This window comes from Natator depressus, chromosome 18, assembly GCF_965152275.1.
Source record: "Natator depressus isolate rNatDep1 chromosome 18, rNatDep2.hap1, whole genome shotgun sequence".
Classification (NCBI taxonomy): Eukaryota; Metazoa; Chordata; order Testudines; family Cheloniidae; genus Natator; species Natator depressus.
Window position 1 is genome coordinate 9,428,741 of NC_134251.1, and position 14,569 is coordinate 9,443,309.

Genomic DNA, 14,569 nt, shown 5'->3' on the forward strand with positions numbered 1-14,569 from the left:
CTCACAAGCCTAGGTTTAGCAAGCCAATGCTCAAACCGCTGAGCTATCCCCCGCAGGAGCTTCTGAACCGGTAGAAAGAAAGAAGGGCGACTCTTTCGGGGCCCTGTGGACGGTGCTGCACAGCGAGAAAGGGAAGGGGTTGTGCAGGGAGCTGGTGTCAAAGCGGCAGGACGCGCACACACCGCCGGGGCTCCGCAGGGGACGGTGTTACACCGCCCTCCACGTGAGGGACCAGGGCGGGCGCTCCGGGCGACGGGAGCCGGAGGGGAGGCCCCTGTAGGAGGAGCAGCCGCGGGGAAGGGCGGGTCCCAGAGACGCTTCCGAAGGGGGCCGGGCCGAGAGGGGTTCCCGGAAGCGGGCGGAGCGTCTCGGCTGTCTCCTGCCCGCGGCTCCCACCCGCACCCCACCCCAGGGGGTCCCCGGGCGGCGCGGATGGAGGAGGCTCAGCGGCTGCTGCTGCAGCGGAGCCGCCTGCGCCTGGTGCGGGAGCTGCAGGTGGCCCCGCTCTGGGACCTGCTGCTGCACAAGGGCGTCTTCACCCAGGACATGATCGAGGAGATCCAGGTGCCCCGCCCCCCGCCCCGGGGCTGTATCTGGGGTGGGAGCTTCCGGCGGTACCGGCCCCCCAACCCCCCACCGCTGCCGCCCTGCCCTCGCTGTACCCCCCCTCCCCATCCCTGCTCAGCCCCCCCTTGCCCAGGCTCCTTCCCCATGCCCCCTGGGGTAATTGCATTTTAGCGCCCCCCCATGGCTAGAGATTGCAGTGCAGACGGCAGGGCAATGCCCCCGCCACAAGACCCAGCCCCCCTGGGGTTCGCACAACCCCCTTAGGCTTGCTGGGGAACTTCTCCACTATCTCCCGCGAGGAATCCGGCAGCCGCTAGATGCCATTGTCAGGCCACTGTAAACGGCTGAACTTTTACAACCCGGGGCAAATCGACAGTTGTGGGGAGTTCCCTGCATTTCTGATCAAGCCGTTCAGGGTTATTGCGGGGGCTGAGGTCGCAGAGCGGCTGTGAATTTAAGTTTTATGACTGTGAGCTGGAAGGACAACCTTGGAATTAAAGTGGCATAACCCTAACCGTGGGGGTTTACAAGCCAAGAGAAGCTTTGAAGGCTGGGCGTTAGTTTGTACAAAACCAAACCAAAACCAACAAAGGTATAATACAGTAGAACTTGCCCTATCACGTGGGAGGCAGCATTGTCTAGTGGTGGGAGTGGAGGACTGTGGATCAGGTGACTTGGGTTTTATACCTCGCTCCACCAGTAACTTGCTGTTTGACCTAGGGCAGTTCCTCTGTGCCTCAGTTTCCCTACCTATGATAGTATCTGGGCCTTAAAAAATTCACTGGGCCTCTACTAGGCAGAGGCATGAATTTGCCAGCCAGAGGCTGATGTGAAAGATGGGAGGGCCATCAATGAGTTGCCTGGCTACAGGCTAAAAAGACAATACCCTGATCAGTTTATGTTCTGTTCACATCTGGAAAATCCCCCGTTCTTTCTTGTACTCATCACCATGCTGTTTATGAATTGCTGGACTGTAGACATGCTGTGCCCACTGGATGCTAATGCTTTCTGTCTTGGTTTTGCTCCCCTATAGAGAGCAGGCACTCGAAGAGACCAAGCCAGGCAGTTGGTTACAGACCTTCAGACGCGAGGAAGACACGCTTTTCCTGCATTCGTCTCAAGCTTGCGAGAAACGGGACAAAATGACCTTGCCACTTTGCTGAGTGAAGGGGACAAATTCCCACAGTTGCGTCCGGTTGATCTAAAACCAGTTGAAATTGGCTTACGTGGTGGAAAGGGTGATATGTGTAAGTATCAGTGGTGGTGTTATTTTCGTGATAGACGGCAAAATTGGATACAGCAGTTGTAAACCCTGTTGCTGAGGAGGTACAGGAGGCTGGCTAACAGCTTGTGAAATCTGATAAACCAGATGTCTTCCAGAATCGTTGATTGTACAGATTATTCCACACAGCCACTGGGAAAATATTATGCTATCCAATACCACTGAAAACTTTTAATTGGCAGCAATCTCCTAGTGCTGTGCTAATAACTTTAGAACGGCTGGGTTTTTTTGCAGATCACCTCAGTGGTGTCTCAAATCTGACCTCTGAGGACACAAACGTTTCTCTTTTCTATTGGCGAGAGAGTGTGATCCAGTGATTAGAGAAGGGATTGGACACTGGCAGATCTGAATTCCATTCCTAGCTCTGTGTCTTACTTGCTGTGGGATTTGGGTCAGATCACAATTCCTCCATCTGTAAAATGGGGGTAAAACCTCCTTACCTATCAAAGGAGTTCTGAGCTTTAATTATTGTAAAGCTAAAGTGTGCTAAGATTCTTGGATGGAAGGGACTGTACAGCATAGTATATTTTATTTGCATTTGATGTGTAACTTGTCTACCTGTCCTGTTTTTACCTTATATAGTCATATTTCTTTCTTTATTATTCCAAGGACTTGTCTACCCTTTAAAATGCTACAGTGGCACAGCTGTGCCACTGTAGGGCTTCAGTGTAGACACCACTGTATTGACGGGAGGGGTTCTCCCTGGAGCGTAGGTAATCCACCCCTCTGAGAGGCGATAGCTAGGTCGACGGAAGAATTCTTCCATCAGCCTAGCGCTGTCTACACAGGGACTTAGGTCAGCTTAACTATGCCGCTCGGGGGTGTGGATTTTACACGCCCCTGAGTGACGTAGTTATGCCAGCCTACTTTTCTAGTGTAGACCAGACCTTACAGAGAGAGTTCTATACATATTACAAATTTTTTTACCAAAAATATAAAGGCAGGATCCCTGCCCTGACAAGTGTCTGCTCTCACTCAGACAAGTCTGATACACAGGACAACAGCAGAGGTGTTGCAAAGACATTTGGTGCTGAGAAGATCAGCACAGTAAGGCCTTGAGAAAGGCAAAGGGTTTGAAGCAGGAGAGAGAGGAGTCTTGGGAGGTCATCCTGAGAATAAGTGGTGGCAGGAAAGAAGAGGCAAAACTGAAACTGAGAGCGGGAGGAGGGATGCAAAGATCACGTAGGACAGAGGACATGAAGGAGTGAGAATTTAGGGTGGGATTTAGGTAGGCGTGGAGTAGAGAGAAGTCTTTTTATGAAGGCTTGGCCTTTTCAGGATGCTTTAATTATTTGGGTGGGGTGGGGGAAGAGGGAGAGGTTGCTATTTCTAAGAGCATGAGCCAGGAAGAAAGGGGCAGGTGCCCTCCGTGTGATGGTGAGAACAGGTTTTGCTGTGTGCTCGCAATTCCCCTCCACTGTTGAGTCTGGTTCTAGGAGCAGGGCAAGAGGCTCTGTTACCTGCAATCAGCAGTGCTCCATCCGGATCCTCCGGAGAGAGGCCTGCTCTCTGCTTCGTATGCTTTTCTCTCTTGCAAAAGTCTATCGGAAGGGCAGTAATGCATGACCCAGATGTCTTATACCTTTACAGATGGGAAGGCTCATGAATATTTGCCTACCCCAATCCAAGCCGTGACTGAGAGGGGCCAAGTGTCAACATGTCCCAGCGCAGCAGCTCCGGGTAAGCAGTCTCCGCTAGCCGGTTCTTGGTCTAAATCCTTCATTCCATCTCCTCTCTCCCCATACCTCATGTAGGTCCCTTCGGCCCATCTTCCTCTGGGAGCCTCAGCGTGGCCCACATATTGTGCCAATCCGCCTTCTGGATGGAGCACCCTCTGGAGCAGTGGTTCTCCACCTGCGGCCCAGTCAGTACAGAGCTGCAGCCCATGTGACCTCCTCAGGGCCATACAGGGAGTATTGGATGCGGCCCACCTAAGGTTCTTGCTTCCCACAATGGTAAAGAGGTTGAGAACCACTGCTCTGGAGTGCATCAGTGCCACTCCATAACTCCGCTGGAGGCATTCCCTCTACCCTGCTCTTCCCTTTCCCTGTGCCCTTTTGCCACAGGCTGGCTGATCATGCTGTCTACGCATTGCGTCCATTCCCTGCTAGTCCAGGCATCTCTCCTGAGTAATGATGATTTTCTCTCTGTGTGCAGTGACTAGCAGCCACCTGCAGCCATTTCCCTCTGTGAAGCGGGTATCTCTGTGTACCATTACTTGTATCAAATCCGTAGTATTCGTACACATTTCTGGCTAGTGTCTGAGAGCCTGCTAGCCATTAAAAGCACCCAGAGAAGAAAATATCAAGACTAAAACCAAGGCTCTGTCATAAAGGATCCGTCCATCGAAGGTGGGAGGGATGCAGCCCCAAGTGTACTGTGCCATGTAATTGTTGATTTAAGATGGAATGTAATCAATCTGAACAACTAGACGCTGTCAAAAGGAAAACTACTTTGAGTTGTAACACTGATTGTTCCAGAGACTTTTATAGGCTAGGTTAGGTTGCCTGCTGCTTAGGAGAGGAGAGAAGGTATTTGGGATGGAAAGGCTATGAGATGATTTCCCATCTAATTCTGTTGTGACAAACGAAGCTCAAATTCACAACTTTCTGGCCAATACTCTTTGGCAGACAATGTCCAAAGCCATGATAAATGAACCCCCAGAACTTCACTCTCAACATCTGCAGTCCGATTATGCATGTAAAGGAACAATGCTTCTTTCCGGTGTGTCACCAGGGGCGAGGAGGAGTTCAGGTGTCAAAGCACTGGAAATATTTGCATTAATATGAATCCCATTAAGCAGGGACCCAACCTCTAACGAATGTGAGGTAGGTGGTGGAGCTGTATGTCATTTCTCTCTCATCACGTGTTGTAGGTTCTGCTGCAGAGAAATCCAGGAGGAACTCAGATATGGTTAGTTTCCTGCTTCTACGTATAGTGTTTTTACTCGTTTCTTACTTGAACGACCTTCTTTTCCTCCCCTGTCCCACCCACTTTGCATCCCGTTTTCAAAAGTCAAAGGGACTTAGGCTCTTAAGACTCCAAATTACAAAGGTATTTAGGTGCCTAAAGGTGAAGCAGGTGTATAGTGTAATTTTCAAAAGCGTCTATTCAGGTGAGGTGCCTAAGTTCCATTGGCAGTTAGGTGTCTATCTCACTATGGTATTGTTGTAGATCTCGCTGGGCACCTGCTGTTATTTTCAAGTCCCTAAATACCTTTGTAAGGTTTTGTCTATGCTAGAAAGGATTTGCTGGCATACTGGGCAAAATAATTTTTTTTGCCAGTATAATTTATACCAGTTCCCCGAACGAAATAAGCAGCAAAAGGACATTTTTGCTGGAATAACTGCGTCTGCTCTAGGGGTTGTGCTAGCCCTCGAGCAGTCAGTTATGGGTGTGATTGTCCCTCCTCCCCTCAACCAACAGAGAGATGCTGGCAAAACTTTTAAGTGCCTAGCAGGTCTAAATCTGGCCCTTAGTGCCAAAGTTCTTGGGATTTGGGTGCTTTTGAAAATTTTTGCCTGCAGCTGGTAATTTACATTGTGCTTCTTTACAGTTTATTTGAATCAAACTGTTCTGTGTTATTTAAAAGATCATTTAAATAATTACTAGCAAATGTGACTTTGATGTCCAGGTGTCAGATGCAGCATCCGAGTGAGTCCTGCTGCTTTGACTGGGCCAGTTCAGTTCAGATTAGAACAATTGTCACACCACACTCACTCTTCTAATTACATTAAATACAACATAAATCTGACCAATAATGTATAGTCAAATATTTTTCCCTACGCAATTATCATCAAGACAACTAATAATTACCTAGCGCAACGCTTAAAGTGTGCTGCATTTGTAGAGTGGGTATTTTGGTTTTGTAATTATAGTGTGAAATACACTAATAAAAAAACCCCCACTAACTAAAATGCACTGCACACATTCGTGCAGCATGACCGTTACAAGTTAAGCTAGTGTCGTGAATACAGACCTGCATGTTTAGGAAAGTGGAGGCCAAATTCATCCCTGATGTAAGTCAATGGAAGGGAGTTTGACCCTGTATCCGTTTCAGTCAAGACCCTGATTCTGCTGATCCCATTGACTTCAGTGGGACTCTGCATGAATGAAGTAATGCTGGATGTGTGACATTATCCCAGCTGCTTGTATTCACTCGTATAGGGAGCAATTTTCCCTCTAATTTTTTACATCCATATGCGGAATGAATTTTGTTATGTGCACCAATATGGAGGTGATGTGTGGTATGGGTGGGGCCGAGGGATGAGGGGTTAGGGCAGAGGGTTGGGATGGGGGTCGGTGAGGGCTCTGGCTGGGGGTTGCTGGCTCTGGGGTGGGGCTGGGGATGAGGTGTTTGGGGTGCAGGTTTCCCCAGGGCTGCAGCGGGGAGAGAGGACCCTCTCTCGCTGCAGCAGCCCGGGACGGGGGCAGGGGCGCCTATCCCCAGCCGCGGGAGCTCCGGGGCCGGGGCCAAGGGAGAGGCACCTCTCCTGGCCGCGGCATTTCTGGGGCCAGGGGAGAGATGCCTTTCCCCACCTGCACGGATGTGGCCGCACAGCCTAGAGGGAACTTAGATAGGGAGCATGGATTCCATTATCCATCTGTCATCCTGGGCAAACAATAAATTGAGTTTTCAGAAGCAATAAAATGTGGTTCATGAAAGCTGCATTTTCAGTTCTGAGCTGCATCCCACTGGATTAGCCGACAGACACGCTGAATAAAATGAGGTTGAATTTAGTTTGTCTGACTGCTCCCCTGTGGGTATGTATGCCAGGTTTACGTTCTGAAAGCTAACCCGTGTGGTTACTGCCTCATCATCAACAACGTCCGTTTCACCGAAGAGTCTGACCTGTCTTCTCGAGAGGGCTCCAATGTAGACTGTGAGAAACTGGAGAAGCGCTTCAAGTCACTGCACTTTGACGTCCTGGTTCAACGAGATCTCAAAGCTCAGGTAAAGGTGGATGCATTTGGCGAGAGCCGAGGGGCTAAGAGGCTGTGCTGCAGGTGAAGGTGTGGTGGTAGCGGGGGTGGGCATACCTGTGCTAGCTTCAATCTCACTAGTACAGGTAACAGTTGTCGTTCAGACATGGCCGCACAGGCTAACTGCCTGAGGGCAAGCCCATCCGAGAGCCTGCGTACGTTCTGGGGTGGCTAGCCCCCACTGAAGTCCGTGGTGCCACATCTATGCTGCTACTGTTACCCGTGCTAGCTAGATTAAAGCTGGTATGAGTCTACCTACCTGTGCGACAATCCCACCTTCGCTTGCCGTGTAGATGTACCCTAAAAGTGTTGCTAGAGGGTGACAACGTGTGCTCCGATGGTAAAAGCACATAACCCTCCAACCCCAAACGTCAGTGTTCGAAGAGACAGCGAAAGCACTGCTTTCAAATCATCTTGTCTTTTGCAGTTACAGTAACAGATGAAAAAGGAGCCCCACGTTCTGGGCTCTCTGGGCTGAGTTTTTATTCCTGAACATGATTTATAAGTAATTGTCTGTGGATGTATTTATTTGATAGTTCTGACCGGGATTCTCCCTGACTGGCGTACCCAGGGGCTTGATTTTCTGTTTGTTCTTGAATGATATAATAGTTGATATTAAGCAGGGCATTCAATCTCCTGGCATACAAACGAGTCTGATTATTTTTAAATCTGAGGCGGAGCATTGGTGTGCGTGCGTGCGCACATCAAATGCACTGCCTTCCATTTGTGCTGCGTTTGGAAGAAACACAGAAATGGGGGTGTCCTTTAAAACAGCAAAGTAAATATCTTCATTTAAATGGCAAATGTTAAGTAGCAGTAGATTGCAATCACCCTGAGCTTGTTCCATCTGAGAAGTGGTTCATGTCCTAGACGAAGAAAGTAGGGTGGCTCTCCTTGTGGACACTTGTCAGGGTAATAAAATTGTCATCCTGCTTGGCACTGAGTTTAACAGCCTTGCTGGCAAAAGAGAGGGCAAGGATTAACTGGGCCGGGGAGCAAGCAATGGGTCTGCTCTCCTCCACAGCAGCAGTGTCCGCAGATCAGCATTGAGCAGCACGGGGAAGCTGGTCTGTGCTCTTGGGTGAGGCAGTCTCCGGGGAGCACACTCTGACCCCTTTCAGCAGCATGACATTGACATGGGATTGCTAAGGGGCAGGATTGAAGGTAGCAGTTGCTAAACTGGCAACGGAAAAATGGGATCATTGAATGCTGACCTTTGCAAATGTGTGTAGGAAATTGCCAGGGAGTTGCAGCACCTGGCGAGGCGGGACCACAGCGCTCTGGACTGCTGCCTGGTAGTGATCCTTTCCCATGGCTGTCAGGTAGGAGGATCGGTACTCTCGTGCATATCTCCCCATGATTGGGGGAGAAGCATGCTCCTGAAAAGCGTGTGTGGATTGCCACCATGCCCTGGGCATCAACGTGGTGACTGGTTTCTGCTCCCTCCTGTCCTGATCTTATCCTGCCGACATAGGCCATTAGGGCCTCTCCTTTCCAGGTATCGTGCTATGGGGGGGGGGGGGGGTTTGCCCAGGGAAAGGATCTTCTAACTGCAGTGCTGAACTAATCACGGTGGGGGTTGCCCCATTACCATGCGCGATGGGGCCTCCCTTGATGGTAGGCTCGGTGATTTGCTTTATAGCTATAAAACATGGTGAGGAGTTTTCTCAGGTGGGTGACAGATGCTATATCAAACACAAGCTCTTTCCTACTTTAATCTGACCTTGCTACTAATTCCCCTTCCTGGGCATCCTGTGCCCCTTATAAAAAGAAAAGGAGGACTAGTGGCACCTTAGAGACTAACCAATTTATTTGAGCATGAGCTTTCGTGAGCTACAGCTCACTTCATCGGGTGCATTCAGTGGAAAACACAGTGAGGAGATTTATATACACACAGAACATGAAACAATGGGTGTTATCATACACACTGTAAGGAGAGGGATCACTTAAGATGAACTATTACCAGCAGGAGAGCGTGGGGTGGGGTCTAACCTTCCTGGGACATGGGGTGTGTTCCGAGTTTATGGTGGATGAAACAGTGAGGGGAGCCTGCTGCTAGACAATGTTTTGTGTGGAATAATTCTACATCCGCCAGGGGAGCGTCCATGGATCAATGCGGGGGGCGGCGGGTGTATAATCCGGTATGAGTCTACCTACGTGTGCTACAATCACACCTTCGCTTGCCGTGTAGATGTACCCTAAAAGTGTCGGAATGAATGAATGTAGTAGGAATGAATCCCTGGATTCCAACAGTGCCTAGCTAGAGGAAATGTGGTGAAATTACAGAAAGAGGAAAATTTAGGGTGGCTGTTAAGCAAATATTCAGATTAGCCTATGGGGCAGTGGGTAAATTAAAGCTGACAAATCCCAGGTTTTGGGGGAGAAGTGGGGGCCATTGGAAGATCAGGGGCATGGGTTTCTGGAATTTAGACTATTTAAAGTAACACATGGGTTTTCTCTCTCCTTAACTCATATCCCAAATCCTCCTAAATATCGGAGCATCAGATTCATCCCAGCATCCATATGCAAGGAAAGACTTTTAAAATGGGGGTTGTTTATACTAGAGCAGTGGTTCCCAAACTGGGGTTTGTGAACCCCTAGGGGTTCGCGAAATGTTACAGGGGATTCTCAGGAAAAAATTCCCTAATGGCGGACAGAGCTGTCCCTAGGGACCCCAGGCAGCACCGGGCCAGCAGCCTGGAGCCCCTGGACTTCCAAGAGCTAAGCAGATCAAAGCAAGCATATCTATCATACTGAGGAGATTTAAACTTTAAGACTCCTTATAAGAAATGGAAAGGGAGGTGGATATTTTTTGCTGTTTTTAAAATTAAATAGGCAGCTAATACTGTTTTAAAAATTATTATGAAGAACAAGTTTAAACTTTGTTGTAACGTGTGTTGTTTGACTGGACTGCTCAAGACCTGAATGCTTGTGTAGGAGGAACAATTTGAGTTGGCTTCTTAAATCCCTTCCTGCTGTTTCACATCTGACGCTCCTTGATGAAACCTAGGAGCCTTGTCTTATAACAGGCTTATTCAAAGTGATACAAGCTACGAAAGTGAGATCTTGGAAGAGTGTTGCCGTTTTCATAATGTAATAAAAATATTGTAATGATAAATAATAATTAATAATAAATAGTGTGTAATAAGCATGTCATAAAAGCAAATTTTATATTTCCAAGATCACTGCTTTTATAATTTACACTCAGCTAAAGGAGAAAATCCCTGGAAATAATCATTTTTCGGAGGGGGTTTGCGAGACTTGACATTTTAGTGAAAGGGGGTTCACAGGTAGTTAAAGTTTGGGAACCACTGGGCTAGAGAAAAGGTTGGCCTCTTGCCTTTGTGTTAACAGCCAGCGGATTTTGCTCTTTCAGACCAGCCATATTCAATTTCCTGGAGGCATTTACGGCACGGATGGAAAGCGCATTCCAGTCGAAAAGATTGTGAACTTCTTCAATGGGTCCCATTGCCCAAGCTTGAGAGGAAAACCCAAACTCTTCTTTATTCAAGCCTGTGGCGGAGGTGAATATTGGCTTGAGTTCTGCGAGTGCTTTGCCTTCGGGGCTCCTTCAGGAGGAGAAGCAGTTGTATGGCCGCTTGCTTGTGCATAGGCACTTGGGGTGTAATAATTCTCTGTCATCTCTTTCTTTTGCTGCTCTTATTCCCTTTTCTCAGGCTGTCTTCTCTTGCTCTCTGCCCCATATTCTTATTGCTGAGGCAATGCACTGATTGGCCATAGAGAGTGAGGTTTCTAAAGACTGAGCCGTTGGAAGCACTTCAGAGCCGGAGGTGCGTTCCACTGCAATGGAGTTCTGAGCAGAAGACTCCTGTATGGAGTCTGCCACAGCTGATTGTTTCGGTTCTCTGCCTTTGGCTCAGAGCATCTCGCTGGCATGAATGGACTCTGGGCTTGAGTGAATTGCAGGTGGCTTCTTTAGTTAAAGGACTGTGTTTGCTAAGGGGTGGGAGGGAACCACTGCGTATTAGTTACGTAGGTAACGGAGAAGGGTTTTCTGGTTGCCTCTTGCAGAGCAGAAAGACCGAGGATTTGAGGTGGATTCTGATTCACCTGTAAACCAACCTAGTGGAGGTTCCGTAGAGTCGGATGCAACTCCCTTTCAGATCCAGCCCGGTAACTTGGATGAGCCAGATGCAGTAGCCAGCTTACCCACTCCCAGTGACATCTTCGTGTCCTATTCAACTTTTCCAGGTGAGACAACATAAGTCAAGCACTGGCAGTGGATAGAGCACTGGCCTGGGATTCAGGGGACATGGGTTCTATACCTGGCTCTGCCACTGACCTGCTGGGTGACCTTGGACAAGTCACTTTCCTGCCCTCTGCCTCAGTTTCCCCAGCTGTAGAATGGGGATAATGATACTGATCCCCTTTGTAAAACGCTTTCAGATCTATGGATGGGAAGTGCAAAACGAGAGAGAGGGCTTATTATATATTCTTACTTTCCCTCTTTCAAAGTCTTAAAGAACCTATTCTTTGGTGAGCAATAACATCCTGCATTTATCATCTGAGGATCTCAGTCCTTGGCAAACATTAATTGAGCCCCTCACGAGCATGAGGCAAGCAATTATGATCCCCATTTTAGACGGAAGAAACGGAGGCACAGAAAGGTTTTGACTTGCCCCAGGTCACCCAGTGAGTCTGTAGCACTGGCCACGCTCCCTCACGAAGACTCTGAATATTCTAGTGCTGGATTTGGAAGAAATTATCCATAGGGTGGAATTTCTACCCCTCCGGGCATCTCCTTATGGAGTTAGGAAGGAAAGAAAGGACTGCTTGTAGGGAATGAGTTCCTTACTTTCCCTGTGTTCTCCTAAGGTTTTGTTTCCTGGCGGGATACCCAGACTGGCTCGTGGTACGTCGAAACACTGGACAGTGTACTTGAACAATACGCTCCTACTGAAGACCTGCTCTGCATGCTAGTGAGGGTAAATGTTCCTGTTTCTGACTCTCTTGCGGAATGTAGGCATTTAGTTTTGCATTTAATCAGGCGTTAGACACTTAGGCCTCCATTTTCAATAGTGACTAGTGATTTTGGGGTGCTTCAGTTTTGGGAGGCCCAACAAGAGATGCCTTGAAAAAGCCTGATTTTCCAAAAGGGCTAAGCACCTTTCCTCTGAGAATCAGGCCTCAATCAGGTGTCGCACTCAAAATCACAAGTCACTTTTGAAAATATAGGCCTTAATCTTTGCCTAACGGCCTGCCCTCATCCTGCCTCAGAGCAAAGTACCATCTGTCCGTCCTGTCACAAAAAGCCAAACTGTCAGAGCCAGCAGCAGCAGGCACAAAGGTAGTGTGTTGAGATAATCTCCTACTTGAACATAAAATAGCAAGACATGGTTGTGTTTGTAATGGTCAGAGTTCTCCGTATTGATCTTAGCTTTTTGCTTTTACTCTCTCTCTGCTGCTGTGGTGAGCTTTTGATTTGTCTCCTGGAACGTCCTGTTGTATGGATAACCCCACCAGATGCTTGCGTTACTGTTGTTTTTTTATCTTGACTTGTGAGTGATGTAATTGCATCTTAATTTATGTGCATGAAATGTAAATGTATATGTTAATGAGCCAGTAAGTTTGAGTATATACTAATTTAGGATTCTCAGAAATAACTCTCCCATATTGTGAATGACGGGCACAGTGTTTCAGAAATAATTCAGTGAAAATCCGAACCTCTCAAACTAACTTTTAAGGGTACTCGTACCATGCTGCAGCCCTCATACACTGCAATGAAATAGCACAAAAGCCCATTTTGTCACTATCAAATGGGCCACTGTGTTTACTCAGCAATACCCAACAATTAGGGTGACCAGAAGTCCCAATTTTATATGGACAGTCCTGATTTTTGGGGCTTTTTCTTATATAGTCACCTATTTCCCCCCCCCACCCCGTCCCAATTTTTCACACTTGCAATCTGGTCACCCTACCAACAATAATCATTCACTTACCAGAAATTGTGTACTGGGCATACACCTACAACTCAGATAGTGGAGAGGTGGTTGTTTTGTCCATTCAAGACTAGGTAAATGACGTTCCAATTTTCAGAATTTCACCTGGTCTTTTGCGTAATCCGTGTGTAAAGAAGCATCCTACATTGTCTTCAAAACAGGAAAGAAAAATTGTTCTCACAATCTCCTGGACCTAATTCTGCTCCGGTAGAAATCAGTGGCACAACTCCTGTTGATTTCAATTTGCTGAGGATCGGGCCCTCCCATTCTAAAGTGGTCAAACCGCTTTCAGTTGGGAAAGTGAATGCTTTGAAATCATTCAGTCCCAGTGCAGGATTCTTGGGGAGGTGATGGGGAGTCCTAGCAAATACGGAAGGGGAAGAGGGATAATAGACCTTTCTGTTTTGAAAGAAACTGCATGGAAGTGTCGCCACAAAAGCAATGACTAATCTCTTGTGAGCAAAGGAAAGGTTATTTCTGATTCATACAAAGAGATGTCTGTGTGGACTGGGCAGCGGGGGGTGGGTATTGACTGCTCTCAGGCAGCCTTCAGAGATTAGCATCTGATGAGGAGCACAGGGGTGATGGAGTGGCTCTGAAGTGTCTTAGAGGCAAAGACCTACAGTACAGTACAGAGGTTTGACACAAGATCTGCTCTGGGACTCTTTATCTAGCCCTGCACTTCTCCAGAGTTGTCTTAATTCTGCCAGCAAACCCTCCCCCCCCCTCACCTTATAAATGTTAAACCTACCCACTGCCTCTCCTCCCCCTTTCCTAATACATACAGCTCTCCTCACTGCACCCATGGTTATCTGTGCGTCTCTAGTGCTGGGAAAAGCTACGTTCCAACACACTCAACCAGCAAACTAGCCACCACCTTGGTTTTTCTCTTTCCCAGGTGGCTCATGCTGTGTCTGCTAAAGGAAAGTACAAGCAGATGCCAGGCACTTTTAACTTCCTCCGTAAACAATTCTTCTTCCTGAGCGACTAAAGTTGTGGTGGAGAGGTCTCCGCCATACGCCCGGGTTGTCTCCACGAGGCCGGAAGAGATTCTGCACCTGGCCATTACTGCTCCGAACCAGTGCTCCTCTTTACCTTCGTCTTTTCATGGATTCATTTTTCCTTGGAAGCTTAATGTGTTCATGCACTCGTTACTATGAAATATACGTCACACCTCCTGCCTGGTCAGACCAGGACTGTTCGTTTCCTAATCTCAAACATTTAAGACCGACAACAAGGACTGAAGAGTCCTACCCTTCATTACGAAGTTGCAGCCTTGGACTCTGTATCTCTGCTATCCAGAGGGCCGTGCCGGTGGCCGTTTTAGGCCCCACTCTAACTACGATTACGGTGCCCTCTACCAGGAGGCTGGGTGAAGTGTCGGCATTTTGTAATTACCTTTGTATTTACACTCTTTGAATCAAAAATGCCCCTGAATCAAAAGCCAGTGTTTGGGGATGAGGAATCGTTTTACAGCATCTGTTGCCCTTTTGTATTAAAGACCCCGCTCTTTCTATACAGTTTGTCTTGCTCTTTTATTCTCTTGTCTCTTCTCCAGCTAGCCTGGCGTTCTCTGACTTCTCTCTTACGGCTAGGCATCTCCCAGCGTCCGGGGGAATAAAAGCATGATGATTTTAGCAAAAAAATATTTTGATGGCTCTTTAAGAACTCTCCCACTAATGAATTATCACAACCGTCCACGCTTACCAGGAACACCAGAGTAGCTTAGACCAGCTGCAGCTAGTCTGTGATGCTTAATGGCCGATTCTCCCTTTTA

General features: G+C 48.0%; 1 protein-coding gene across 1 annotated transcript; it reads left to right on the forward strand.

Moving 5' to 3' along the window:
• The first annotated feature begins 280 nt into the window (after window positions 1-280).
• Window positions 281-14,318, forward strand: CASP9 (caspase 9). The gene is made up of 10 exons (XM_074934119.1): window positions 281-564; window positions 1,601-1,814; window positions 3,440-3,529; window positions 4,725-4,762; window positions 6,627-6,803; window positions 8,065-8,154; window positions 10,209-10,356; window positions 10,865-11,044; window positions 11,669-11,778; window positions 13,691-14,318. Exons 1-10 carry the CDS (start codon window positions 433-435, stop codon window positions 13,781-13,783), a joined length of 1,272 nt encoding a protein of 423 aa, XP_074790220.1. The 5' UTR covers window positions 281-432; the 3' UTR covers window positions 13,784-14,318.
• The last annotated feature ends 251 nt before the right edge of the window (window positions 14,319-14,569 follow it).

Coding starts and splice junctions, on each gene's coding strand:
- CASP9 (XM_074934119.1), top strand. CDS start 433: ATGGAGGAGGCTCAGCGGCTGCTGCTGCAGCGGAGCCGCCTGCGCCTG. Junction 1,815..3,439: donor TGGTGGAAAGGGTGATATGT/GTAAGTATCAGT, acceptor ATACCTTTACAG/ATGGGAAGGCTCATGAATAT. Junction 11,045..11,668: donor GTCCTATTCAACTTTTCCAG/GTGAGACAACAT, acceptor TGTTCTCCTAAG/GTTTTGTTTCCTGGCGGGAT.